This window comes from Mus musculus, chromosome 17 (genome assembly GCF_000001635.26).
Source record: "Mus musculus strain C57BL/6J chromosome 17, GRCm38.p6 C57BL/6J".
NCBI classification, from domain to species: domain Eukaryota; kingdom Metazoa; phylum Chordata; class Mammalia; order Rodentia; family Muridae; genus Mus; species Mus musculus.
This window is the reverse complement of record NC_000083.6, coordinates 90534281-90561019: the sequence shown is the minus strand read 5'-3', so window position 1 is coordinate 90561019 and position 26739 is coordinate 90534281. Positions and strand designations below refer to the sequence as shown.

General features: G+C 37.0%; 1 protein-coding gene across 38 annotated transcripts in view; it reads left to right on the top strand.

Annotated features, from left to right (window-relative positions):
• Nrxn1 (neurexin I) overlaps positions 1 to 26739 on the top strand; it is a 1059516-nt gene that overhangs the window by 532140 nt on the left and 500637 nt on the right. For all 38 annotated transcript variants that reach the window (NM_177284.2, NM_020252.3, NM_001346957.1 and 35 more), the window contains one exon: positions 160 to 279. In NM_177284.2, the coding sequence (NP_796258.2) occupies positions 160 to 279 (120 nt within the window). The remainder of the gene's footprint in view (positions 1 to 159; positions 280 to 26739) is intronic.

Sequence of the window (26739 nt, the reverse complement as noted above, 5' to 3'; positions counted from 1 at the left end):
TCAAAACTAGCTTTAACGTGTAATTTAAGGTGTTGGCAACTACTGTATGTGATCAAACTTATGTGAAGATCATTCTGGATTAAAAAACAAAGAAACAAACAAAGAAGCAACAAAAACAAGAACCAAAAGAGCCTCTGTGTCTTTTGAAATATTTTACAGGGCCCAGCACAACCTGCCAAGAGGATTCATGTTCAAATCAAGGCGTTTGCTTGCAGCAATGGGATGGCTTCAGCTGTGACTGTAGCATGACTTCCTTCAGTGGCCCACTCTGCAATGACCGTGAGTAACTCTCCAAGTGGAGATAGATACTTGTTATTGTGTCCAGATACTGCTTGCTTCACAAGGTATAAAAATATAAGTTCTTATATCTCCTGCAATTGGACTGTTAAAGATGTGGCCCTCAGTTGTTTTCACAAATAAAAATACCTATTTTACTTTAGGGCTGTTATTTAAGCTAAACGATTTTTAATAGAGATGGTTAATTGTCGAGTGTTGTGATTCTCTTTTGTTAGTTTCTTATAGCTATCTCATTGGAAAGAACATTGTTAATATCTTATACGTGGGATTCTTGGCCATGTTTTAAAACTTCATACTGCTTTGTGCTATGTAACTTTTGTTTATCAGATCATAGCTTCAGGACCCTGATTTCTGTGCACATTAGAGATTTTGTTTTTCTATCTTTCTACATCTCTGTAAATAAGCCCACTCTTCCTCATTCAATTTAAAATTACTATGTTTAAATCATTGTTCTTCAAGACCTCCTTCTTGTCTTTTATCTACTTGAATTCTCCACGTAAATCTCACAGTATTTGCATGATGGGAAAGGTGGATTTCACATTTCCTCCATCACAGTCCTCTCTAGGGGTCTGCATCAGAGTCTGAACAGTTTATGGTAGAATTAGCTGACCAACAGCAAAATTCTGGTTACTGAACTTTCATGTAGGTCTTGCTTCACAGGACTTCACCGAATTGATAAAAAACAAATCTTGGACCATATATTTAGGGTTTCCATAATGAAGCCTCACATTTGGCATGTAGCCTACATGCATGTCTTGGGTTGTAAATGCTATAGAATCGATGCCAAAGTTCTAGCAGAATGGAGAAAGGGATGTGATGGTTGAAGATTTGGACTAAAGAGAAGGGATCAAAGTTGGTTTTCCATTTAAAGATAGCTTAGATTTTGGGATTTTTGTTTGTTTGTTTGTGGTTTTGGTTTTTTTCTTTGTCAGAATATATGTGAATTATAAAATCGATGGTAGGCTCAAACTAAATTAAATCATGGAACTAAATGGTTGCAAACTGTGACTATAGAACAATTCATCAGCTGTCGTTGGTTTCTGCCCAAAATATTGGTTATAGAAAGCACAAACCAAATATATACCACAACTCCCTGAGAAATCATTGGAAGTTAATGGTGGCCAAGGGAAGGGATTATCATATTTCTTTAGTGTATAATTCTGGACAAGTTACCTGGGCTCCAGTAAATAATGTTCCTTCCATGCTGTGTAGACATGAAAGTCGGAAAGACATTTGATGAGAAGAAATAGGGTTTCAACAGGGGGTAAGAAAGGACAATGGGTTTGTGAGTGACAAAGATGCATTATATGATTATGAAACTGTCAGAGAAAATAATTGTACAAAAGAGAGCAATATTAAAAAAGAAACCCTACACCCATGTGTATATGGTCAGCAAAAATTGGACTCATGACGTTAATAAGACATAAAGCCGAAAGAAAGTCAGGTTGGGGGTCCCTGGGGTCCTTAGGATGGAAGTAGTGAGTGGGAGATATGACCAAATACAACGAAAATGTAAAATAATAAATACAGAATTATTTGAAAAGATCTTTCATGGTCAAACCACCATGAAGCAAAAATATCTGACCCCCGATTTTTTTAGGTATATTCTTCATTTACATTTCCAATGCTATCCCAAAAGTCCCCCATGCCCTCCCCCCCAACCACTCCCCTACCCACCCACTCCCACTTTTTGGCTCTGGCGTTCCCCTGTACTGAGGCATATAAAGTTTGCAAGACCAATGGGCCTCTTTTTCCACTGATGGCCAACTAGGCCATCTTCTGATACATATGCAGCTAGAGACACGAGCTCTGGGGGGTACTCGTTAGTTCATATAGTTGTTCTACCTATAGGGTTTCAGACCCCTTTAGCTCCTTGCTGACCCCAGATTTTATAGGATCATCTTTTTAGTATATAGTATTTAGAAGCAGTAAAAATACATCGAATGATCGTCCATTTACATATACCTTACATCTGCAAATCAAATTAGTCTTAAGAATAATCTTTTGTGGGTTATATAAATAACCTCATACAAAGAATCAGTGCACATTTACATATACAAAAAGCAAAGACAGTTTTAAAGAACTCCCACAATTGCTTGGATAACAACACGAGTTTATCTGTAGACAGTGACTGCTTGCATTTGCTCCTGTTCAAAAATAATGCAAAACTTTCAAGGACAACCAGAAGATTGAGAATTTGTTATGATTTTATTTTTGCAAAATTTCAATCCTGAATTCAATCTTGACAGATGTATGACTACATGTGTTAGTGGAGAGGGCTTTTTGGTAAGAAAATATTTTTTCATTTTGCTAAAGAACATCCTCTGCCAAACTCTGTTAAGCCATTTCCCTTGTTTTACACAACAGTTGCCATTTGGTTGTGTCAGACTGTGCATCCCGTACACCAGTGAACGTGAAGAATGCGATTTTCTGTATGTGCCTATTTGGATTTTGCTAAAGAACATCCAAATCTGACCTTAGGTATCAGACTGTCTTCAAATTAGTTTTAGCAGAAACTATTTAACGTGGCTCTTGAGTGACAGAATGGGGATGGCCATGATAAGGCTAGTTGTTATCTTCTTGTAAATGGGTAAATGTCATTCAATACATATATTTCCTGATATGCCTCTTGCTTGGATCAGCATTGAATTGTGTTTGAGAATGCTCAGAAACCTTGCATGTTAATACAGCCATTACCTCATACTAGGTTAGTGGAAATGCAAAGTGTCCCCATGGCTTGGATATTGCTGTTCTCCTGTGATGAGGATTTGTAGATAAACATTAGTATTTACAGGCACATCTTATTTTAAAAGAGCTATAATTTATATAAAACAGTGGTAATTATTATTTTGAAAGCGTTCAAGTAATAAGAATTAAGCACCTTGACACATTTTTTCTACCTTTTACATCTATAATCTCTCCCCATCTCAGTGGGGTTCTTTTGTTGTTGTTTGTTTTGTTTTGTTTTGTTTTGTACGTTTGTTTTTTCTAGAGGAAACACAAATAGTAGTGATATGATTTTAACAAACACCTTTTCGTCCATTGAGGTTAACTTTACAATTAAAAACAAACAAGCAAGCAAGAAACCTAGAGCCATAGAGGTCATCTCTTACTTGTGTTTTATTCCTATCTCAGTGACTTATCCAGGAATTCTGTGACTATAATCCCCCAAAAGGAAAATGGAAATAAACATTTCAATATAAAAAACATACTGTGTGGAGACAAGAACCCCTTCCCCCAGTAGAACTTCTAAGTTTTCTGTATCTGAGATGGTTTACAGAATTGATTTGAGTAACTAGACATTTTTATTTATATTAGCTTGGAGACATAATTACCAGTGGGATGATGGGAATACTTTATAACTTTCAAGTAAGATGTTGGATAAATCATACTAAATAATTGAATTGAAGAGAATCTTTCAAAAACACAGGCATCTTTGTAAAGTAATGCCAGAAGCTATTTTGAATGTTATGTGGGTTTTTATAAATCCCTTCATCCTTTAAGAATTTCCATCCTAGAGATGTACTCATTAAGAAAGCAATTGTAGGTTGTGGGAGACGGGGAGAGACAGGACTGTGCATTTCACTCTTCTTCAAGACAGAATCTAATTCCAGGTTCTTGGATCATCATTGCTTTGGCTTGTTATAGTAATGTTTTCATTACTGCTCAATTCCCATTGCTCTCTCCTCCAATTCATTCTGTTTCCTGCCTTTACTCTTCCTGGTTTAAAAATCACCACCATCTCCTGATTGGTTCTTCCAATCAGAAGTGGTTTCTTTACGTCTCTGAATTCCTATAGGAATTTCATTTGCAATTACACTAGTCCATATAGTTTATGCTTGGTTTATCTCTCTAAAGCGGTATATATTATTCTCTTGGGAACAACATTATTTTTTATTTTAAAATCTCCTGTATTTTGGATCATATATCTGAGTACAACACACTGTAGGCAACTTGTGATAAGAGGAACTTACTAAGACAAGGGTAAATGAGTATTTAAAGCTTGCTAAGAGATTTCTAGTGTGTCTTCAGTGCCCAACAGTATTCTAGCCTCATTAGTCTGGAGTTAATAACCCCTCCAGGGACTGACTCTAGTTCTCATTTCCACACTTAGCTATTGCAGAACACTGTCCATATGGTGTGTTTCTGGCAGCTCACTTCCCTGTGGCACCCTCCAGCTCAAATTTCCAGGTTCCACACCATTGCACACACTAATGTCCCCACCTGCTAGATGTTTTCATCCCACCTGAAATGCATCCCTCTCTAGTTCTTTGCTTGAAGAGATGTAGTTTCATATTTGATACCTGTTTAACCTGTCTCACCCCTGGAAATGTGCTAGTAGTCCTGGACTGGCGTTACCATTTCTTTGAGGTATGAGGAAAACGGTCTGTTGTACTACCTCACATTATTTTAAATAGCAGATGGCTGTAAACTTTCTTGTAAACTATTTTCCAGGTGTTCACTATATTGTAGGTCTGTATTAGGAGTTTCCATTCATTATGAAACATCTTAATTCTGCATATCCATGTGTGCATGCATGCTCACCGTCAAGAAACTAGTGTTTTGTCCTTTTCTGCTTTCAGCCGGTGGCACAGATTAGAATTTGATCATATTAGCTAATTTAATGCCAATATGGCTATGATCACAGGAAAAATATCAAACACAATAGCACTGTCACATTACATTGGTATGGAAGCGTTGCGTGCCAAATTACAGTTCAGCTTTAATCATGTCTTTTCCCATACAAGAGTAATATATCACAATATTTGGTGCTATGGCTTTAGGACAGTATGAGCTTGACTATTAAAAAATATTTTCAAAATTCTAAACTTTGCCAAGGGAAAATCTTTTAGAGAGGAATTAGTGCATCCTTTGATTTTGAATTACAAATATTCACCAAAACAAGGCTGAAATACATTGACTCAGTCTTTATACCATGACATTTAGAAATATCATAAGCTTTGTTTTATGTTTCTTTTGTTTGTTTGAAAAGAGAAACTGTCTGAGCCTCTAGATCTGAACTAATAGAGGTGAGTCCTAACACAGAGTGAAATAACTTGGATCTAAGGAGTATGACCCTCCCACTTAGGATTCTATGGATAGTACGCTGTGAGATGATTTACTGTTATTTAAAACTGAATATTTCTCAATTAGCTATGGCTACTGTCAGCTTCTCATTGTGAATGCGTTGAGTCTCATTAACCTTTAGTCATCCAAGCATTTCTAAGTGTGTTGCCCTTATGCTATTTAAAGCAAGTCAACAGCAATGTATACTGACATCACCTTGGATAACTTAAATAACTATGGGAAACAGGATCAATCTGGTCTCAAATTAAAGTATAATGCATTACAATACTGTTCATGCCAAGTTAAACAAACTGCTGTGTATATATAAGAAAAAAAAATAAGAACACAGAAAAATCCTAAAGTCATAGGTTAAAATATTGTTTCAAGAATAACTGGATTTAGCTCCTTGCAGTACACGGCAGCTGTGTGTTCTATAACTACTGGCAGCTGTGTATATACATATCTATCTATCTGTCTGTCTGTATATAATATATCAGTATGGCCACAGAAGCCCCACTTTCAGTGTTTTCTTTACCTATGTGCTTTGCTATTATTATTCTCTATTTTTCTTACTTGATCGACACTTCTGGCTCTTACATTAACACTGTTTCTTGTAGATTTTATGTAAGTATGAGGTGACCTTCCATCTTTACATTGCTGTAGGAATGCTACCTAATCTCATCAGATCCCAGCCCACCAAGGTTTCACCAAGTTTGCCAGTCACCTGGTTAACTGTCCTTAAGAGATAACAATGGTTCTAATTTCAGAGGTACCATTTCTTTTTATTATTAATTTAATTTTATTTTTAATTTAATTTATATTCCATATTCCATTCCCTGCCCCCCATTGACCCTCCAACTGCTCCACCTTCCACACTTCCTCTCCTCCCAACCCTGACTCCATGTGGATGCCCCCACCCTCCACCCTACCTGACCTCTAAACTCCCTGGGGCCTCCAGTCTCTTAATGGTTTGGAACATCATCTTTGAATGAACACAGACCCGGAAGTCCTCTACTGTATGTGTGTTTGGTGCCTCATTATCAGGTGGTGTATACTATCTGTTTCATGGTCCAGTGTTTGAGAGATCTCAGGGGTCCAGATTAATTAAGACTGCTGGTCCTCCTACAGGATCGCCTTTCTCCTCAGCTTCTTTCAGCCTTCCCTAATTCAACAACAGGGGTCAACTGTTTCTGTCCATTGGATGGGTGCAAATATCTGCATCTGACTCTTTCAGCTGTTCGTTGGGTCTTTTAGAGGGCAGTCATGGTTCCCTTTTTGTGAGTGTTCCATAGCCTCAGTAATAGTGTCAGGCCTTGGGACCTCCCCTTGAGCTGGATCCTACTTTGGTCCTGTTGTTGAACCTTCTTCTCCTCAGGCTTCTCTCCATTTCTATTCCTGTAATTCTTTCAGACAGGAACAATATGGGTCAGAGATGTGACTGTAGGATGGCAACTCCATCCCTCACTCGATTTCCTGTCTTCCTGCTGGAGGTGGGCTCTATAAGTTCCCTCTACCTACTGTCAGGAATTTCTCCTCCATGGCTGCTGTGATTGCAAACTGGTACAACCACTCTGGAAATCAATCTGGAGATTCCTCAGAAAATTGGAAATAGATCTACCTGAAGATCCAGGTATACCACTCTTGGGAATACACCCAAAAGATGCCCCACCATGCCACAGAGGAATGTGTTCCACTATGTTCATAGTGGCCTTATTTGTGGTAGCCAGAAGCTGGAAAAAACCTAGATGACCCATGACCAAAGAATGGATACAGAAACCGTGGTACATTTACACAATGGAATACTTACTACTCAGCTATTAAGAATGAGGACATCCCGAGTTTTTCAGGCAAATGGATGGAACTAGAAAATATCATCCTGAGTGAGGTATCTCAGACCCAAAAGTACATGCATGGTATGTACTCACTAATTACTGGATATTAGCAAAACAAAACAAAACAAAACAAACAAACCCCTCCTAAAGTACAGAATACCCAAGATACAGTCCACAGAATTCAAAAAGCTCAACAAGCTGAAGTGCCCAAGTGAGGCCTCCTCAGTCCCACTTGGGAGGGATAAGAAAGTTGTCACAAGTGGGAAGGGAGGGAGGGACCTGGGAGGGAAAGTGGACAGACAGGGTAGGGGAGTGGGGAGGGGGGGAAGGAACCTAATCAGGTATTGGGTGAGGAAAAATGACTGAAGCCCTGAGGGCCAGCAGAAAGAATGTGAACAGGCAACCTCAGGAATAGGAGGTTGGGGACCCCCCAAGAATGCACCAGAGACCTTGGAGGTTAGAGATTACCAGGGACCTTAGATCAAAGGTACCATTTCTAAGACATTTATAACCACAGTCCAGATATATAGTTCAAGTTAGAATACGATCTTTGTGTTTTATGAAATTTATGCATTGAATAATCAAATTATCTAATTTTCACTCATTGAAAAGTAAGAACATATAGGAGTGGATAATTTAAATTACTTCTTTGGCATGTAATATCTAGTCAAAGAATATCTTCAACCCATCCTCTTCCACAAGGTATCTATGCAGTGTCAACACTACATAAATTCTATAATATCCAAATTTCCAATGAAAATGGGCTCTTCTGACTTCTTGTTCTTAGACTTTTATTCTAAGACCTAAGCAGCATAAGATGTGCTCATACCCTCAACTGTTCCATTACTACTTCTAAACTCAGTTAAAATCTCCAACCGAGCTGTCAAAAGCAGGCTGTCATTCAGTTACAGCTCTCACATAAAAGGGTACTGATTATGAAAGAAAGATGGGCTCTCGCTCTCTCTCTGTATGTATGTGTGATAGGCCTTTAGAAATAATAATTGAATATTTGATCAAGAAATAGGGCAAAATATTTCCAAAATTTATTTTGTTTAAATCATATTTTTTCAGTGGAATGGGCATAATAAATGTTAAACACATTAACAAATAAAATTGTTTGAATTAATTTGAAAAAATAAGCCCTATACCACCCCTCTTCCCTTGGTAGACTGATAGGAATGTCAACGTTACTGCAATATGCTGAAGTGTAACTGGCATGTTGGGGAGATGTTCAAGTATGGGAAAGATAAATATAGTATATATAACAAGAGATAAAACAACAAGTTATTCTGTACTCATACACGATGCACACAATCACTATCCAGTTGAGGGAGAAGATGCTGAATAATGTCAGAGTCTACAGCATAATCTTTGAAGACCTTTAGAAGATGTACAAGACAAGCATGGGAAAGTGCACAAAGCCCATAGCATGAAAACTTACTATACGATTAATGGTGAGGACCAAGGCCTTTCAGTATTGTAAGGATGAGGACAGAGGCTTGCTAGGAATGTGCACCATCCAGAAAAAAGGTGACAATGAAAAAAAAAAGTTGTGCTCGCACTAAAAATAATCAAATCTTAGGGCACAAAATACTCCTGTGAAGAAAATGCACCTATCTGGCAATTATTTTTCCTTTCCCCAAAAAAGCATTTGATGTCCTTAATGAGATTTACTGTATCAACTCAAATGTATACACTCCTTTAATAGGGAGGAATTACAGTTTCCTTTATGGATTTGTGGGTTTTTTTTCCTCAGCGGTACCATATTCAGTGGCAGCATAAAATACATACAAAAATAATGTGCTATCCCTAGAACTTATGGAATGTGTGATTTTAGTGACTAATAATCTAAATTCACATCTCTCAGAAAATTACCTATAGAGTATACGACTTAATCTTCCCAGAATTTGATAAGAAATTCTTGAAATGGTTTTAAACAAGTTTTATAAAAGGATTCAGCCAATGTAAAAAGATGTTTTTAAAAAAACGGATTATGAACAAGGAGGCTACACTTTCAGGCCACAGTGGAAGCTGTGTTCGAGTATGTGTGAATGCATCTTATAACATGTGACCCTTTCAAGAGAAAACCAGATGGATTGGATAAGCAGAGGAAAATAAGAAATGTATTTTGCCTGTTTTTTTCCACTTAATCAGTTCTCTGTATTTTGATATTTGGACGGGTTCCTGTCTGTAGTTTTGGATCTCTGTGTCTCAGAACACTGTTTGATACTGTACACTCTGCTGGCTAAAGCAGGTTGTGTCTGAAATTTCTGAAATTTCTCTAAGTATTATGGCTTAAGTTCCTGGCATATCTTTTTGTCAATTCCTGATGGTTGCTTGAATTCCTAACCTGCTAGAGTCTGGACCCAGGATTCAAGTTTATGTAGGCAGTGTAGTAAAAATTAATCAGAATGTTGTTTCTGAAGTTGTAGAGTTCATCTTTGATGCCTTCCGTCATGCATCTGTTCTCCTTGGCTCTATTATGGGGAAGCACTCCACTTCTCTAAGTTAAAAACAGAAAAGTGTCTCAGCCTCAAGAGCCATCACAGGAGTAATTAACCTGGTTTTAGTGTCAGGCCTATTTGTTTTATTGACAGTGACAATAATTCTAGAAGTCAAGACCTTGGAAGCATCATCTGCGTTGTTAAAGTTCTAAAGATAGAACCTAAGGCTCCTGAAACTAATCTGATGAAATTCACCCCGTTCCGTGGCATACAGTGGGAAAGGCTACTTGTGGTAGCTGTGCCTGTAGACTCTGAAATTCACCACCTGTGAACAAACTTGTAGCGATCAGCCCCTGTGGCTGAATCCCTGTAAACTCTGGTCATGTAAAGCCAAGGAAAGTTGCTTCTCGGGGCCAGCCCTCAGCCTTGGTCTTACAGTCACCATGAAAACCCTCTCCTCATTTGCATCTATATTTCTTTTAGTAAAGTTGTCAGGAGTTTTCATTGATATTCACTTTCTCAGCTACCTTTTGTCTTTTCTTTCAACTCAGAGTCCTCAACAGTTTTATGCAATTGGTTCTTTTCTGCTTGTAGTAATTTTGTTCCTTATACACTCTGAAATAGGATACATAAACATGCGTTAGTGTGATCACTGAATGGATTGTGTGCTGCCTTCATCTCTGCCAAGTTGCTTTCTTCTCTTGATTGGCTTCCTCCTCTCCTTCCCCTCTCCCTAGGAACATGCAATCTGTGCAGATTATTTCAGATAAAGTTCAGCTGCGGGTTTATTTGCTTCGATGCCAAGCACTGCCTACAGGAGTCTATGCATGTGCCGCATCTTCCATTTTGGAAGTATTCCATATGGTGTTTGGTACATATTAGAGCTTGCTAATAATAGATCAATGTTTTAAAGCCTCTCTCAGTTAAGTGATTGTGTTTGTGTGTGTTTTCATCCACTCATATTTCATTCCTACAGCTCATTTAAGAATATATATGTGTATATATACATGTACTTGTACATATATACATACATACATATATCATAAAACAGTTGGCAGGGGTCATTTATTATGTTCTTATTACATTATTATTAATGTATTTTTCATTACATTTATTCCTTACTCCAGCAAGATTAAATTTTTATGTAATGAAAAAGAAGATATTTTGAGTACAGGTGTGTATATGAGTGTGTGTATGTGTGTGTGTGTGTGTGTGTGTGCATGTGTACTTTTGTGTGTAATGCTTGTAGTATGTGTGTGCATGTGTGTGTATGTGTTTGCATATATTCATAGAGGTGATAGATTGTCCAATGGCCATCAGTTTGTACTTCAGTTTCTCTGGTGTCCTGCTTTTTATCACATTATATTTAACAAATGCTAGGACTGGCTGTCATTGCAAGAAAACTATTTTCATTCCCTTGGCTTTTTCCACATTAATTAGGTAATACCTGAAGGAATGATCTAACCATTATAACATTCTATCCTTTCTATTTGATCTTTATTGTTTGAAACTTAGGATTTGCATGTGTCACATCTTTCATTTTGGAATTATTCCGTATGGTGTTTGGTACATATTAGAGCAGTGTAATATTTTTCTAGAATAGTACATGTGGAGAAAACGTGATTTGTCTCAAAACAGTGTACCATTTGTTTGTCTGGCTCTAGTCTATATGTGTCCTTTGGGGGTTTACTAATCAGGTTTCCTTCGCAACAGTTATAGAAGAACAACATGCACACTTAGTGTTGAATAGATAGAATTTTGAAAAATCTTGCTATTTTTTCTCTCCCCATTAACTATGCTGAAAATAATATCTTTATAAGTACTTGTATCATTATCATGAGCTCACCCTGTCCAGTGGCTTCATTATATCTGAACTCATCTTAGCAGAATGACTAACTTCTGCCTTTCTTTCCACACACTCAATAACTTGTTTCTCAAAACTGTGGCAATGGCATCAGAAAGGGAATATTCTGGGGCATTATAGGGGCTGACAAAAAACCAAGATAATTAGGAATAAATTGCAAGAAACTGGATTTTTGGCTGCACGGTGGTGGCACACGCCTTTAATCCCAGCATTAGGGAGGCAGAGGCAGGCGGATTTCTGACTTCAAGGCCAGCCTGGTCTAAAAAATGAGTTCCAGGACAGCCAGGGTTACACAGAGAAACCCTGTGGATTTGTATACCTACATTACCTACATTAAAAGAAGACAACTAAATGTTTAGATTCCAGCAGTGGTCCCCAATCTGTGGTGGTTGTATTGCTGGCAATGTGAATAAAACCTTTCAGTTGGCTACAAACACAAGTTGTCAGGCCTCAGTCCAGTCATCCAGAACCTGCATGGATCATGAGCCAGGCATCAAGGCAGTAATAGACTCCAGATCACTGTGCACACCCTCACAATGAAGGCAGGCAGATTAGATACCTAAAGCAACTCCATCAGTTATGTGCTTCCAGATAACAATGGGCTTTATTTGCAATTAGAAATTCTCTAAGGAATTGTAGTAAAACATTTTTATGGAGGGTTGAAAACAATTTTACCTGTTTTATACATTATAATTTCAAATGCATATATATACATACAATTTTATATATTTATATAAAATAATATGCTTATATGTCTCTATAACATATAAAACATATATTATACACACACACACACTTTTTTTAGACAAATCTCATTTTCTTCACAGGGATTATCGTATTTTTAGAAAAATATTACACAATCTTCTGTATCAAACAATAGAGAACAAATACAGTATAGAATTTCTTAATGATGAAATTATTCCTGCAGGAACCACCTAATTAATGTGGAAAAGTCAATGAACAAAAATAAAACATAGCTTTCTTGAAATGACAGAGTGTATGTATATATGTATATATATAATATACAAATATACACATATACACACAAATGTAATATATATATACATATATATATATATATGTATATATATAACCTTTGGCTTTGGCTTTCAGCCTCCTGACTTGGAGGACAGTCTTGAGAATGTTTGAAAGTTCACACTTCCAGTGTCTATGCTATTAAACATCCATACTGAGGTCCTTTTCACCACGCTGTGAGGAGAATGACCAGATCCGAATCCATGTCCCTTGGTTCTTTCCTTTTTCATTCTTTGAAATGATGTTCCAAGCTGCTTGGATAGTTTGGGTAGTCAAATTTTAATCACAAATAAAGATTGGTCAACTGAAACACTTTCAAACCTGCTGTTCATAGAGGTTATATCCCTCACAAACTACCCTTGTTTGCTACCTAAACCATTCCCCATCCTTATATGACCTTGCCTCCTACTAAATAAATGCTGCCCCAATTTACTGACATGTTGCTTTCTTGTTAGCAAATACCCAACAGCATCTTATTTGCACTTTATGTTGTAAAACAATATGTCCTGTATATGTTGAGATTGCCTGAGACCCCTATATGGGGCACTGAGACTGTCTCCTGAGCTTTTCTGGTCTCAGTGTTTGAATTTATTTTGAGAGGGGGCATTTAGTTTTGCACAGAGCTCTAGGGTCTGGATTCAGCATCTTTGCTTTCCTTTTGTGCTTTCCATTCCCACAGCTTTCATACCTATTTTTACCCACGTTTGAGGTCTTTCTGGGTTCATATAGCAGCTCAGTCACACCACAGTTATCTGGAACTATAGCTTAGCTAAAGATTTTGCCTAGTCCATTATAAAGTAGTAAAGTAGAAAATAAAATATAATTAATGGAATGTTTTCTTCTGTCCAGGCAGGAAATTTAAATTTATCTAGAGACAAAGAGAAAAGGCATGTGCTATTTGTGTGTTTCCTGTTGTAAAGATATTTATTAATAGCTTCTTTTATGTAAAAATTTACATCAGTTTGAAACTGAAACTTTTGCCAGTGTAGAGAGAATGTCTGTGTACTTGTTTAGGTATATTAAAAATGTAATTACCATCAGCACCTCACCAACATTTTGATTATTAAAGCATATAATGTAACTAGAGATATATAATCATTTATAAAACCAGGAGCTGTATTCCTAACTGGATCCCTATCATGTGAATCCTTACTGTTGATTTTTTCTAATTTTTATATTAATGACTACAACAACCATCTGAAACAATCCATAACTAACATAAAGAAGTGTGACCTTGTTCTCATGCTCATAAGAGAACCCCACAGATTGCAGATTAAAAACTTTCATTTTACATATATTCTCAAGACTATTAGCTATAGATTTCTTCAAAATAGAAATTAGCAAAATATGAAGAACTGAATCAGAGCGAGCCTGGCCTCGTGTTTTAGTTTAAGTTGCTCACGCCTAGGTCTGTACCCTGCATGTGTCTGTAAAGAGATGATCTGGCAAATAATGAAACTTTACAAAGCCCACAGCTTCACAAAACCATTGTACAGCATGAGCAGAAATGTTAATTCCCATTCAACGGAGAAGAATGGGAAGCATTCTCCATGCTCTAAGACCATTCAGTTGCTCTTCATTTAAGATGCTACAAGCTTAAAAGGAAACCATGAAATCATTAACATGGAATTTTTCCTAGATGGAAGGTTTTATGTTTTTCATGTTTTGAAGGAAGTTTTCTAGTGTATATTTTTGTTGCTTAGAGAGGAAAAGATCACCTTTGCCAGATATCAGCTTGGACTGGATGTTCTGTACTCCCAAACTCAATCTTACCCAGATAGGAAGTGCTATGAATTAAAGCAGAGACGTCTGTCTTTCCAGATGCTACTCACCTGGCATGTGACGTCTATAGTTCTGCCTCTGGCTTCAGACACTGTTGGAGAAAAATAAGGAACAGAATGGAAACAGCATTCCGTCTTCCAAGACTGATTCATGAGAATGTAGACAAGGGCTTGTCTATACCCGGAACATTCCAGCATGCTAAATTGTCCAAATCTGAAAATGTTATTAATTGAACAGTCAGTATTTCAAAACCCAAGTGAAGAATGCTAAATGATTGTCCCCAAAATGGGATTGAATTTGATTTATGAAAATTCTTCCCAATCTGAGGCTAGAAGGAATTTTATAGTTCTTTCCTCATGCATACCCTCTTACAAATGCTCACAGACTTTGACCTGCTGCTTAGAACATATGCAATAAGCATTCTTGGGATGAGTTAAATGTATGATTCATAAATGACTACTAATAATTGCTTTTTGTGTGGTAGAAATAGTCACTGTGTGTGTGTGTGTGTGTGTGTGTGTGTGTGTGTGTGATCAGAAGAGGAACAACACAACTGTGCAATTGTGGGCAGTGAGTGGAAACAGAATAATTTGCTTTTAATTGGACAGAGAGAAGCAGAGAGAACATTCTACACAAGGGACTGAGCAGAGATGAATCTGTGAAGTTTTTACAGATCCCAGCACATCATTTGAGCACCATCCATCGCATGAAGGGCTCTGAGATGCTCTGTGCATGTAGAAGTAAACAAGGAGAGACTGTCAGGACAGTAGAGTGCAGACCTTGGAAAGAAATCCTGAATTGTATTCTGACTATACATGTTACCTATATGTCCATAACCTCTAGCTTCTATGTCAGTGAAATGAGAACATGATTACTAGTGTCTTGGGGTTATCTTACAGATTCGGGTTAACACACATCAAGAGCCTATTTTCCCTCAAAGCTGCAACATTTTGTCGTTCACATCAATGGGAATGTTGCCCTCATCTTTGCTTTTAAAAACAGCATGGGCAAGAATAAATGACTGACTTATGTTAGATAATTATGACACTGTTAAAGAAGTGCTGTCACCTTGCATTTCAAACTGTGATTGGAGGGTCAGCTGCATTAGCAGCACCTGCAACCTCACTAAAGATGCACACTCACAAACATTCCTTCCTCTTTTCTGCCCTCCTGACTCTGGACAAGCATTTAACAAATGCCCAGATGGTTCATGTGCATATTAAATTATAGGAAACACTACTCTAACAGAAGCATGTTGGGAGGGGAAGCAAAGACTGATTAAATCTTGAGAAACCCATGCAAGACTTCTTATAGAGATCTTCGTTTAGTGGGATTCAGAGAGAAATACTACACTCTAGTAAATTGATTTCTTTCCTGCATTGGAATTCTTAGTTCAGAATATTCCTTACAGATCTACCTCCTGGACGTCATCATTTCATGTCGCTGACTATTAATAGCCTCCAGTGCTTTAACAAAATTAAGGGTGCACAAAAAACAACAGTTTCAGGCAGGTGACTCCCTCACATCTGCTCCTATGCATTGCACGACCTCTACAATTTTAGACTGTGAACCTGACCATAGAAGAATGGCCTCAGCAGCCCTGTTCCAAGCAGCACAGACTGTTGTCATGTCATTAAAAAATCTAGTTTAAGCAGAAGGTCTTGACAGGCCTTGGTTCTTCCCAGATCAGTTGTAAAGGCTAAGGTAAGAGCCAGCCATTGGAGCTTATTAAAAAAATACCCAGCTTTTATAGGCTGACCCTGGAGGACAATTTGGCTTAACACTCATTTTCTTTTTAATGTTAGAATTACTTTATCTTATTTGGAGCCACGTGGTTCCATTCACAGAGTCAGCAGGTGGCTCCAATGCTGTAATTATGACCGTGATTGTCAGCTGCCAAGGCATGAAGGGAAACCCTGTGAATCCACTCGGATGTTCTTCAGTGAATTGGTGCATATGCCTCTTGCTGTAGCGCTCTTCATAACTCTCCCCGTAGCAATAAAACTATTAGCGTAGTAAAATATATGCATTTTAATTTTCTTTAAAAATGCCATAAAATTCAATTAACTTCTCTTTTCAAAATAGCAGTTCACTCTGGAAAATTAAGGGTTTCCTAACTTGAAATTACACATCCCTTGTACTGCCTTCGTGATTTCCATTAATGCCTTAATCTGTGCACCCACTCCGCTTCTTGCAGCCTTATCTTCTCCAGTCCTTTTGTTCCTTATCTTTCTACAAGTTTTCTCCTGGCAGCAGTTGTAACGGAACTCTGTATACACTGGGTTGCCCCTCCTCTTTTGTTTCATTAATTGGAGGGAAAAGGGGAGATGAATAGCCTGGACAAAGCACACAAATTTCGGAGTTATAATTACCTAGGAGTTGAGGGAAATGTCCTTTAGTGCTATACCTACAACTAATGAGGAAAGAGCAGAGGTTTTATTTATCAGGCTACAAGAGAGTCTGACTAGCCCCTGCTTCACTAATCCATAAAAATGAACACTCCTCCCATATTTTTAGACTGTTCACCTTCTCCTCAGAAGCAGTTTAATAGCACAGAGTTGAGAAAGGTCTCCTGCTGCTTGGGTTTTATTACTTTCCCTGACTAAACTGCACACATTTCCTAGCATAATTATACTCCAGTTGTCACAATAAATGAACACAGTATATTTTATGATACAATTTACTTTCTTATTATCTTGTTTGTTCACACATCTCTCAGACTTTATAACCCACGGGGAGCTTCTGCTATCATTGGTGAATGGAAATTAGTGAAGTTTTCTATTTTATTTGTAGCTTGATTTTTTATTTCAATTGTAAAAACCCATAATTCAGGTAGACAATAGATTTGCCCACTCTTGTGAAGAGGGAGGGGAAGGGGGGGAAGGGGGAGGGGGAGAAGGAGAAGAAGTCAGAATTAGTTAAAAATAAACATATAATATTAATATTTCAGGCCTATTGACATGTTTTAGGAATTATTTAGATTGATGAGAGAGTAGTTGTGATATATAAAGTAAATTCTAATGACAAAGAGAAAATTATTTAAAACAGAGAACAAAGTAATTGTTATTCAGGAATTATGAATTATATTGTTTTTGTAAAGGATTTTGACATTTCCCTTCAAACCAGAAAAGTCACTGGGCCAATTAACCAGAAAATAAATACATATGTTACAATTATTGGAAGATTTAACATGTTTCTATCTGATCATAAAACAGCATACACCTTTAAAAACAGTTAAAAAAATACCCGGTACATAAGAGGTGAAGAAGATCCCTTGTGCTGTAATTAAATTTCTTCACATAAAGTTTTTATTTTAAATACCAAGAAGAAATTTTACTCAAGATCCACTGCATTCCTAAATTTCTACATGGTGTTGAGGTGGAAAGAACAGTGAAATGGGAAGAGGAAGAGGAGAAGGCTAGGAGGGAGTATTTGAGGTTAGGATGTCAATGGGCCTACACATGATGTGAGCACTTTGACAATGTCAGTTAATCCCATTAAGTTTCATACTTAATGTGGTAATAACTATAGGAATCATAAAAGTTAAGCAGACTACAGAAAGTTGTTGAAATTAAGGAACTGAATAGACTGTTAATTGTGTGTGATTTACTGTGAAAGGTTTAACGTAAAAATGGCGGATCCCCCTGTATAAGGGCATATAATTCTATACTGTAAAATGCAGAATACATAACCTTCTTCCTAGTCACTAATGAATAATGATCGATTCATCATTTTAAGTATCTTCTATAACCATGCATCTTCTTTCAAGTTGTATGAAATTATTATGTTTTTCAAGTGAGAAGTTTACTAGTGACTTTTGTTCCAGTTTGAATTACAAACACACACTCCTGTAGGTTGAATGCTAATTTCAACTGATGGCATCATTTTGGAAGGTTCTATAAACTGGAGGAGGTAGGGCCTAGATAGAAGAAGCAGGTCACCGGGAAGTCTTTGCATAGCTTGGCTTCCTGCCCTCTTTGCTCCCGTTCCTGTTTCCCATCTCTATTCATAATTGTCTCTCCCCTCCCACATCTTCCCACCGCCATGATGTTTTGCCCAAGTGCACAGAACAAGATACCATGTGCTAAAACTTCTGAAACTATCAGCCAGTGTAACTTCCTCTTCCCTTAAGTTGCTTCTGTCAAATATTTACTGATGAGGAAATGTACCAATGTAGTACTTAACCAGCATGATAGAAAATACTATAATATCCACAGACTTTATGAATAGAACAAAGCTCATAATATAGGCCATAAAGTTCACAAAAAATGTCTTATGTCCATTTGATAGAATGCTGAAGGTGAGTAAGTCAGTGACTTGTTTTGGGACCTACCTCCTGACAGAGCAGTGAGGAGGAACAGAAGGGAGAGGACATGGACATGTGTCCTTAGTCCTGGGAGTCCTAAAAACAGTTCCCAGGCCTCCCCTACTGTGAGGACTGACACAAGTAATTGCACCTCAGATTTCCCTGTTGCTCTTGCTGTAGCCTATCTTTAGTTGGGGATGAGAGCTCTACCCACCAACAACATGAAGAGAATCTCCTGCTGGTGTAAGGGTTAAGGTTAACTACCCAGTTCAACAAGGAAACTGTATGGAGCAAAAAAGAAGCTATGGGCCTTTCTTCATGCAACCCATCAAGGAAAGTACCTCAAGATGGAGAAGATAGAAGTAGTCCCACAATCTTATACACTGGGGGCTTATTTTTGAGTTGAATATAGCCTCTTTCTAAAGGATTTCTCACTGACCTTAATGGTGCATTTCTTACATGCTCTAGGAGTTAAATGAAGAAAGGTCATTGTTTTCTGTATATGCTGGTTAAAACTATTTCCAGTAAGATACACAGACTTGCGACAGTTAAAAACTTGACTTTTCCCAGCTGTCTCATTTGCCACTATTTCCTGATTTAGAGAGAAATGTGTGGAATTTATCCTTTTTAGTGGTTGTGTTTCCTGGTTCAGATTGCTGTCTTGGTTCTCTGGACTGTTGAGGATAAAGTCTGTCAAAGAGAAAGTCTTGGTGCTGTTTGTATTAAAGGTGATGAGCTTTCAAAAGGAAATTCTGCTTGTACTGTGGCAGCAGGAACAAACTGTGGGTGCGGTGAACCCTGGTTACAGCTATTTCTTGTTAAATTAACAATGCAAAGATTAGGCCAATGGAAGTGAGACAGGCACACTGCTGGCCACACAATTTAATGGAACAGGAAAGATCATAATCAGGATAAATCATACCTTAGTGCAAAATTGACAAAACCAAAATAATACCAAGAGCTAAAGAAAATAGAATTACTAAGTTTTTTCCTACCCCAGGCTCCATGTTAGTTTATAATGCACTTCTGTGACTGATCCTATGTGTATTTATAAAATTTGTATTTTGTCTATTATACAAAATGCATTTTATCTTACCTTATAATGTTAATGTCCTTAGGGTTTTATTTGTGTGTGTGTGTGTGTGTGTGTGTGTGTGTGTGTATGTGTGTGTGTGTGTGTGACGAACAACCCCTATACTTGTTATATTTGTATCCTGCTACTAATTATGCTCCTGGTCTCTGAACTCTAGTATTTTTAAAATAATAGTTTCTATTTAAGGCATTGCTTTAGATTATTACTTGTCTTGATGACTGAGGATTCAGGGTCCCCTTTGATGTCATTCTTCAGGTAAGCGTTTTGCCCCACTCAGCCAGTACCAAAGATTTAGTTAGTCAATGAGTCATTTGAAGAGTCAATCTACACCTTGAACTAGGACTTGCTTTTATTAAAGTAATCTATAATGCTGTAAATCAAAAGACAAATAAAATTTATTAACCAACAGGAATATGGGTATAATAATTTACCTAGGGGAGCAGCTTCCAACAGGCATGTCATAACCAACTGTTACTGTGTTCTCTTGAATTTCAAAACATTAAATTCAGAAAATTCTGCCTAACTCTCTTTTCTGTATGATCTTATTACTTTTATGTGTATTTATTTTTTTATGTGGCAGGAAATGAAGACCCCATGACTAAAATTAAATACTTTCCTATTACATTGCATTATTAGATAGTTAAGACAAAGCATTTTTAATCAAAGAAGAAATAAAACATTAATTGCACTATGTCTGAGCTCTCTTTCACAGCCATGATCTGTAAGTATCTCTAAGTGAAAGATAAACTGTTAGTCATCCACTCACATTTATGATTAATCCCATCCAAGATGGTTCTCAGCCACTTAGTCACCCAGTCAAAACTACTCTTAGAGGACCACTAACCATCACAGTTTCAAAGCTGTGACTTATTTTTCATTTATTATCTTAACCTTTCATCATAGTTTTATGATTCCTTCTAGAAGCAGAGTTCATACATGATATTAGAAACACAGCTGGCCTCTTACCTCTGTGACCTGTCCTTGGGTGGTTGAACCTCTGCTGCTCTGTTTTCAAATGTTATTCAGACTCAATTCCAGATTATATCTATACAATCTCATGTATTTACATGTCCTTAGGTATGTTGTGTGTGCCTACTTCTCTGCTGTCCATAAGCCAGACTTCTTAATTTTAGGTTTTTACATGCCAATCTGCATTAGATGCATCCAGGTTACCGGAAGGTATGAGTGAGTTAGACACACAGCTTTGGCACTTCTCGCCCCATGCTGCACCTTCCTCTCCTACTCTCACCTTAGCAAACAATGCCTCATTTTACTTGGTTAGATAAGCTTTGTAACTAAATCCACAAATAGTTTTGTATTGTAAACAAGTGTCAATATCTGTTTCTAGATGTGATCCTATTTTTAAATTTCCAAAGTATCACTACACTACTGAATGAATGAGTGGGTGGGTGGATATAGGCAGATCCATAGATCATTAAGTCACTGCCAAACTAGCAGAAATTACCATCGAATGCTTATATAACTCTATAAGACTCAGCAATACTTTGGAAGAGTTGGTCTTTAATTTCAAGTCATGCCTCTATTTTCTCTGCAGTATGTCCTTAAGTAGTTGTGTGTGGCTACTATAATGACAGGAAACTACCAAATCAGGTGGTGTTGAGTGATCATTGTTTTATACAAGTTTTCAGGAATTCACAATAACATTTTCATTATCTTTGTTGTCCATGATCAAATTAATTTAAAAAATATTTTATGTTTCTAGGACATCCTCCCTACTTTCTTCTCCTAAAACTATACTTACCATAATTGATTTTTAAAACAAACAAAAAGAAAAAGTCCAGAACAAGTTGTACAGTTTGTTTCCATAGAGTGGGCGTTTGGACAAAATGCATAAACCCCATTCTTTTTCTATTAGACTCTTGGGAAATGTTAACTGTTTTTTAACCTTTCTCACCTACTGCTGGAAGGAACAGATGTCATTCTTTCCAATTAAAGTGATACTGGTGAGCTTTTATGATAATGCAAGTTAAGTCCTGTTAGATATCTCATGTGATTGGTAAGCTGCATATACTTTCTGATTTTAAAGATATAGGAAATATATCTCCACACATAAGTAAATCCTTTTAAGTGAGTTAATTAGAAAAAAAGAGAGATAGAGGACAAGAAAAGTAAAGAACACCCATGTTTCATTTACCATAAAGAATTACATAGTTTATAAGTTGGGAAGTATTGAAAAATAGATGCAAATTTTTACCAAACTGTCTACTTTGTTTGAATAATAGTGATGTATTATCAATATATAAATTTCCAAGATATTTTAAATAACATGTGATCTTCTATAATCTTACATTTAAAAGCTGAGATCACACATTTTGTTCAAAGTACCAAATCCTCAAGGAACTAAATTTTCCTAAGGAAACTCTATGATTTCCTCTTTTTTAGAATTTTCTAAAGATGTGTATATGTATGAGTAAAATTTATATCTAATTAATTAGAAAATACCTCTGACAAATACTTAAAATAACTATGACATTGTTTTATTATAAATCCTTTGTCCTGAATGCAACTATGCATGGAATTTAAGTTTATTTCAAAACCAATATAAAATAATTTGCTTGAACAACTAAAAAAATTCATTATATGTTTTATACATAAAGACTGTAAAAGAATGAACCATGTAAACATGTATTTTCTTAAATTAAAAATATGATCCCTAAGGGAAAATCACTCTAAAAGTAAATAGACCATTTTTGCCATCTCAAACTGTGATGTGGCTAGAGGGGTGTGAGGTGGCAGGGCACTGGGAGGATGGGATGGTCAGGATGCAACCATATGGCCCTAGTGTTGTGTCTGTGTCTCAAGCAGGCCTTTGCTGCCTGCCTTATATGGTTATCACATAATGCACCCATCAATCAAAACCCACATCCAAAAATTACTTATGATTAAAAAATATCTATCTGTATTCCATATAAGTAGAAATGCAATCAGTTTTTGGCTTAGTTTTCTATCTTCTTTTAAAAAAAATACAAGAAAATTACAGTCAGAATTAGTTTCAGAAAACTTGATCTTTTGTTTTAGCAACATGGGATGGCTCCTGGACCATTATTCCATCACCAATTTTAAACAAGGCTAGTATAAGCTTCTCTTTGTCATTGGGCTTCTGAGTGGTCCTCTACCCTGCTTTTACCTCCTTTGTACCAAGCCTGCCTCTCCTTGCTCATTACAAACTGTGTAAATCCCTACCTTGATTTCATTGTTTATATTGAAGTTCCAGACTGTAATGACCTGCTCTCTTGCTCTTGACCAAGCAGCTCCTGGTAATTGTTTAGGATGAGTTGGGGTTACACTTTCTTATGTATTCTTGCTTCCCATTCTCTGTCTGGCTGTAAATGATTTGGGTTGGCTTTTGTAATGGTTGGCATAGGTTCAAGTCCATGCTCTGCTAAGTTACTTGCTATGAAACTGGTGCTTAATCTTAGCTAACTGCAAGTATATGGGAATCCTTTAAATCCGTGATACTATAAGTCTGGAAAAGACTTGGCTAGCACATAATACCCTTTCAATGATAATTATTTTTAAATGTATAGTAAATGATTATAAATATGTAATAAAGTAATTACTATTTATAATAATAAATATCGCAGAGACACTTAAAAGAATGGAGATTTTCCAGCTATCTCATATAGTCAAGCACCTTTTTCTGAGCTTCCAACACTATTCTTTCTTGTGTGATATACCCTTAGTTTTGTTGATATTAGCTTCCTATAAATAGGTCTTGTAATTGGTTGAAGCAGTGACTATGTATTGCACTTTTGATTCAAAGAATCATACACTTCTGCTGAGCCACTGAATACTAAGCAAGATGACTCTCTAGAAGCATCCAGAGAGAGTCTGAGACAAACATCTACCTGCCATATGTCCTGATAGTCTAGTTAGAATTGCACCACATTACAACATCAAGTAGTAAAATTCTGGTGGGAGGAAATAAACACCAATCCTATAGACCAGATAGTGCCTTTTAAAGGCAAGCTATAAGAACCCATCACAACCAATACAGATCCAAAGGGGTTGTCTTAGATACAGGTATAGCCTTCCAATGATAATCTACTGTAAGGAGATGAGGCAACATTGCATACTGAAAATAGTCATAACAAGTCAGCTGCCAAGAGGTAAGTAAAGGTGACCACAGAGTGCACTGTCACCTTAGAAACTACCTTTCATGTCATGCTTCCACATGAATGGAGCTTCGACACCATGCCTTCCCTCCTATATGGACAGTCATTACTTTAAACTGTGAGCTATAAGTTGTTTGGTTACAAAGCATTTGGTCAAATATTAGGTTACACTGACTTGCAAAGAGTGAATGCAGCCCTGAATGCTCTTTTCCTGTCTTCTTCTGTGTTAGGTTTAGATGCTATGTATCATATGAGTTAAAACCTTATTTCAGTGATTAACAAAGGACTTATTAAGCCTTTTAATCCTGCACTAGGTCTTGGGACCATTTCTTTTTAGGATATTTGAGGATGTTACCCCCTGCTATATTTAAACAAAAATTATGAAACTAATCTACAGCAAAGTTTAGCAGTTGTCAGTCTTCACTCCTTGTGTAAGATCAACATGTGCTAGATGGTGCTGCTGCTTTCCAAGTTGACATCGTGGGACAGCATCTGTCCTCAAGGTGTAACCTGCCATTATCTGTCCACTGACAGATAATGAAGCCTGCACACAAAAGAAGCTCTGCCTCTCACCTCTAGGTTGGGGGCTGCACATCCAACAGTATGAAAGGCAAAAACTCAGGGTTCTTGTGTACTAAGGAAAGTACTGTCTCAGCCTTATGGATCTTCTGACTCTATTGGTGGTCAGTGGGGACAAATCTCTTGGCCAGTAAGAAGCTCAAGTCCCAAGAGAAAGGGCTGGAGGGTTTTATTTGGTTGCTTTTTGTTTGTTTGTTTGTTTGTTTTTGTTTTTTATTTTTATTTATTTTTCACTTCTAGCTGTGCTTTTTAGATTCCACAGCTATCTTTATGTAATAAAATGATTAGGGTTGCAGGGTCATCTTGCTTGAATGCACAACTAATCACCAGAAAAAAAAAATGTGTCTTCTGTCTAATTGGAAGTGAATTTATATTGATGCCTGCTAAGATACAAACAGTTTCAAGTATATTTTAATGCATTTCAGAAGCTGCAGTTATAAAGCCTGCAAATGTCATTTTTCAGTAGAAAGATGCATTGTATGTAGCCAAGTAGTAGTTAAGAACTTACTAGCAGATTTTGAAGACCAAAGTGATATCTTACCTTTCTTTTCCTTTTTTCCCTTTTTCTCACTGTTTCACCAAAACGTGATATAAAGAAACCCAGTAAACACAGAGGTGCTTGCAAGTGCGACAGCATGTTTACTTGTGCTGAAATTAATTTTCACTAATGTAGAATATATGGCAATATAATGTGTTTTCATAATAACTGTAGCTTTCTTCTTTCTTTATCTTTCTGTGTCCTTTCTCAAGATATTCTTAAGCAATAAAAGACAAGACTTTAAATAGGACTTGCCTAAATGCAAAAATGGACAAAGAGGTCAGCTTGGCAGACAGAGAGTGGATCTCAATGGTAGAGTATGTTCTTCACATGCACAAAGTTCTAGGCTTAGTCTTAAAGACTATAAAAAAAGAAAGTAAGTCCAAAGCTTGCTTTGGCCACTTTGAGTAGATTATGTCCTTAAGAATGCTTTGTTCTGGGTCTGACTTGCCTCACTAAGGTGGATTATCTCCAGCTTTGTCAATTAGCTCATGAATTTCATAATTTCATTTTTCATTATAACTGAATTCTGTTCCATTGTTTATATGTACCATATTTTCTTTGTCCATCAGTTGGTGTACATCAAGATTGTTTCATTTACTGGCTACTGTGAATACAGGAACAAAATGATGAACAATCAGGTCTGCCTATAGTAGGATAGAGAGCCGCTTGGGTATGTATGTGCTCAGCAGTGGTATGGCTGGATCATATGGAAGGTGTAATTCTAGCTTTTGTAGAACCTTAATACTGACTTCTTTAGTGTTTGCAGCAGTTTGTAGCTGCAACAACAATGGATAAGTGTCCCCTCTACCCATACCCAGATTAAATTTTCATTTAATTTACCATTGTTTTCTTTATGATAGCTATTTTGAGGGACATGATGTGAAATTACAAAATAGCTTTTATTTTCATTTTCTTTATGGATAAGACTGTTGAAGTCATTTTGAACTATTTCTCACCCATTATTATTTCTTCTTCTAAAATTCTGGTTTGAATGTGTTGGTTTGGTCATTAAGAGCACTTGTTGCTCTTGCAGCGGACCTGGGTTCAGTTCCTAGAAACCACAGTGTGGTTCACAGCCACCTGTAACTTGAGATTCAGGGAATCTTATCCTTCTTCTAACCTCTGAAGGCATCACGCACACAAATGGTTCACAGGCATACATGCAGGCAAAACACACACAAAATAGAAAGGATCAATTAAAATTCTCTTTAGTTCTATGCCCTGATTTTTATTTGAATTTGTGTGTGTGTGTTTAGTCTTTTAGTTTTTCTGTATGATATTCATAATAATTCTCTGCCAGATACAAAGCTGGTGAAGTGTTTTCATTCTACAGCCAGCCTCTTCACTTGATTAATGGTGGTTGCTTGTCCCCATAATATTTTTGCCACTCTTGCACCAGTGAGCACATTTTGCCAAGCCAGTGGTTATTGTAGCTTGCAGGAATCACTTGCAGGTAATGTTGTTGATTACTTTCTCCCTTAGTAGCCAGTGCAGAACCTCTAGCACTATGAAACCTAGCCAGTGTAAATGACACTTTCAAATGTCCTACGACTCAAGTATACTATGTTTCCATCAAATTCTGGATGGGAACAAAGAATAATGGCAATAGTTCATCATGAATTGGATTTTTTTTAAGGAAAAGAGGGAGGTCAGTCAGAAGCCAATAACCAACAACTCAAAAGAAATAATTAGCCTACATCTGGTACTAGGATTTTCATTTGATAGCTTATGTTTTCAAGGAGAGGACTTGTCACCCATTGTGT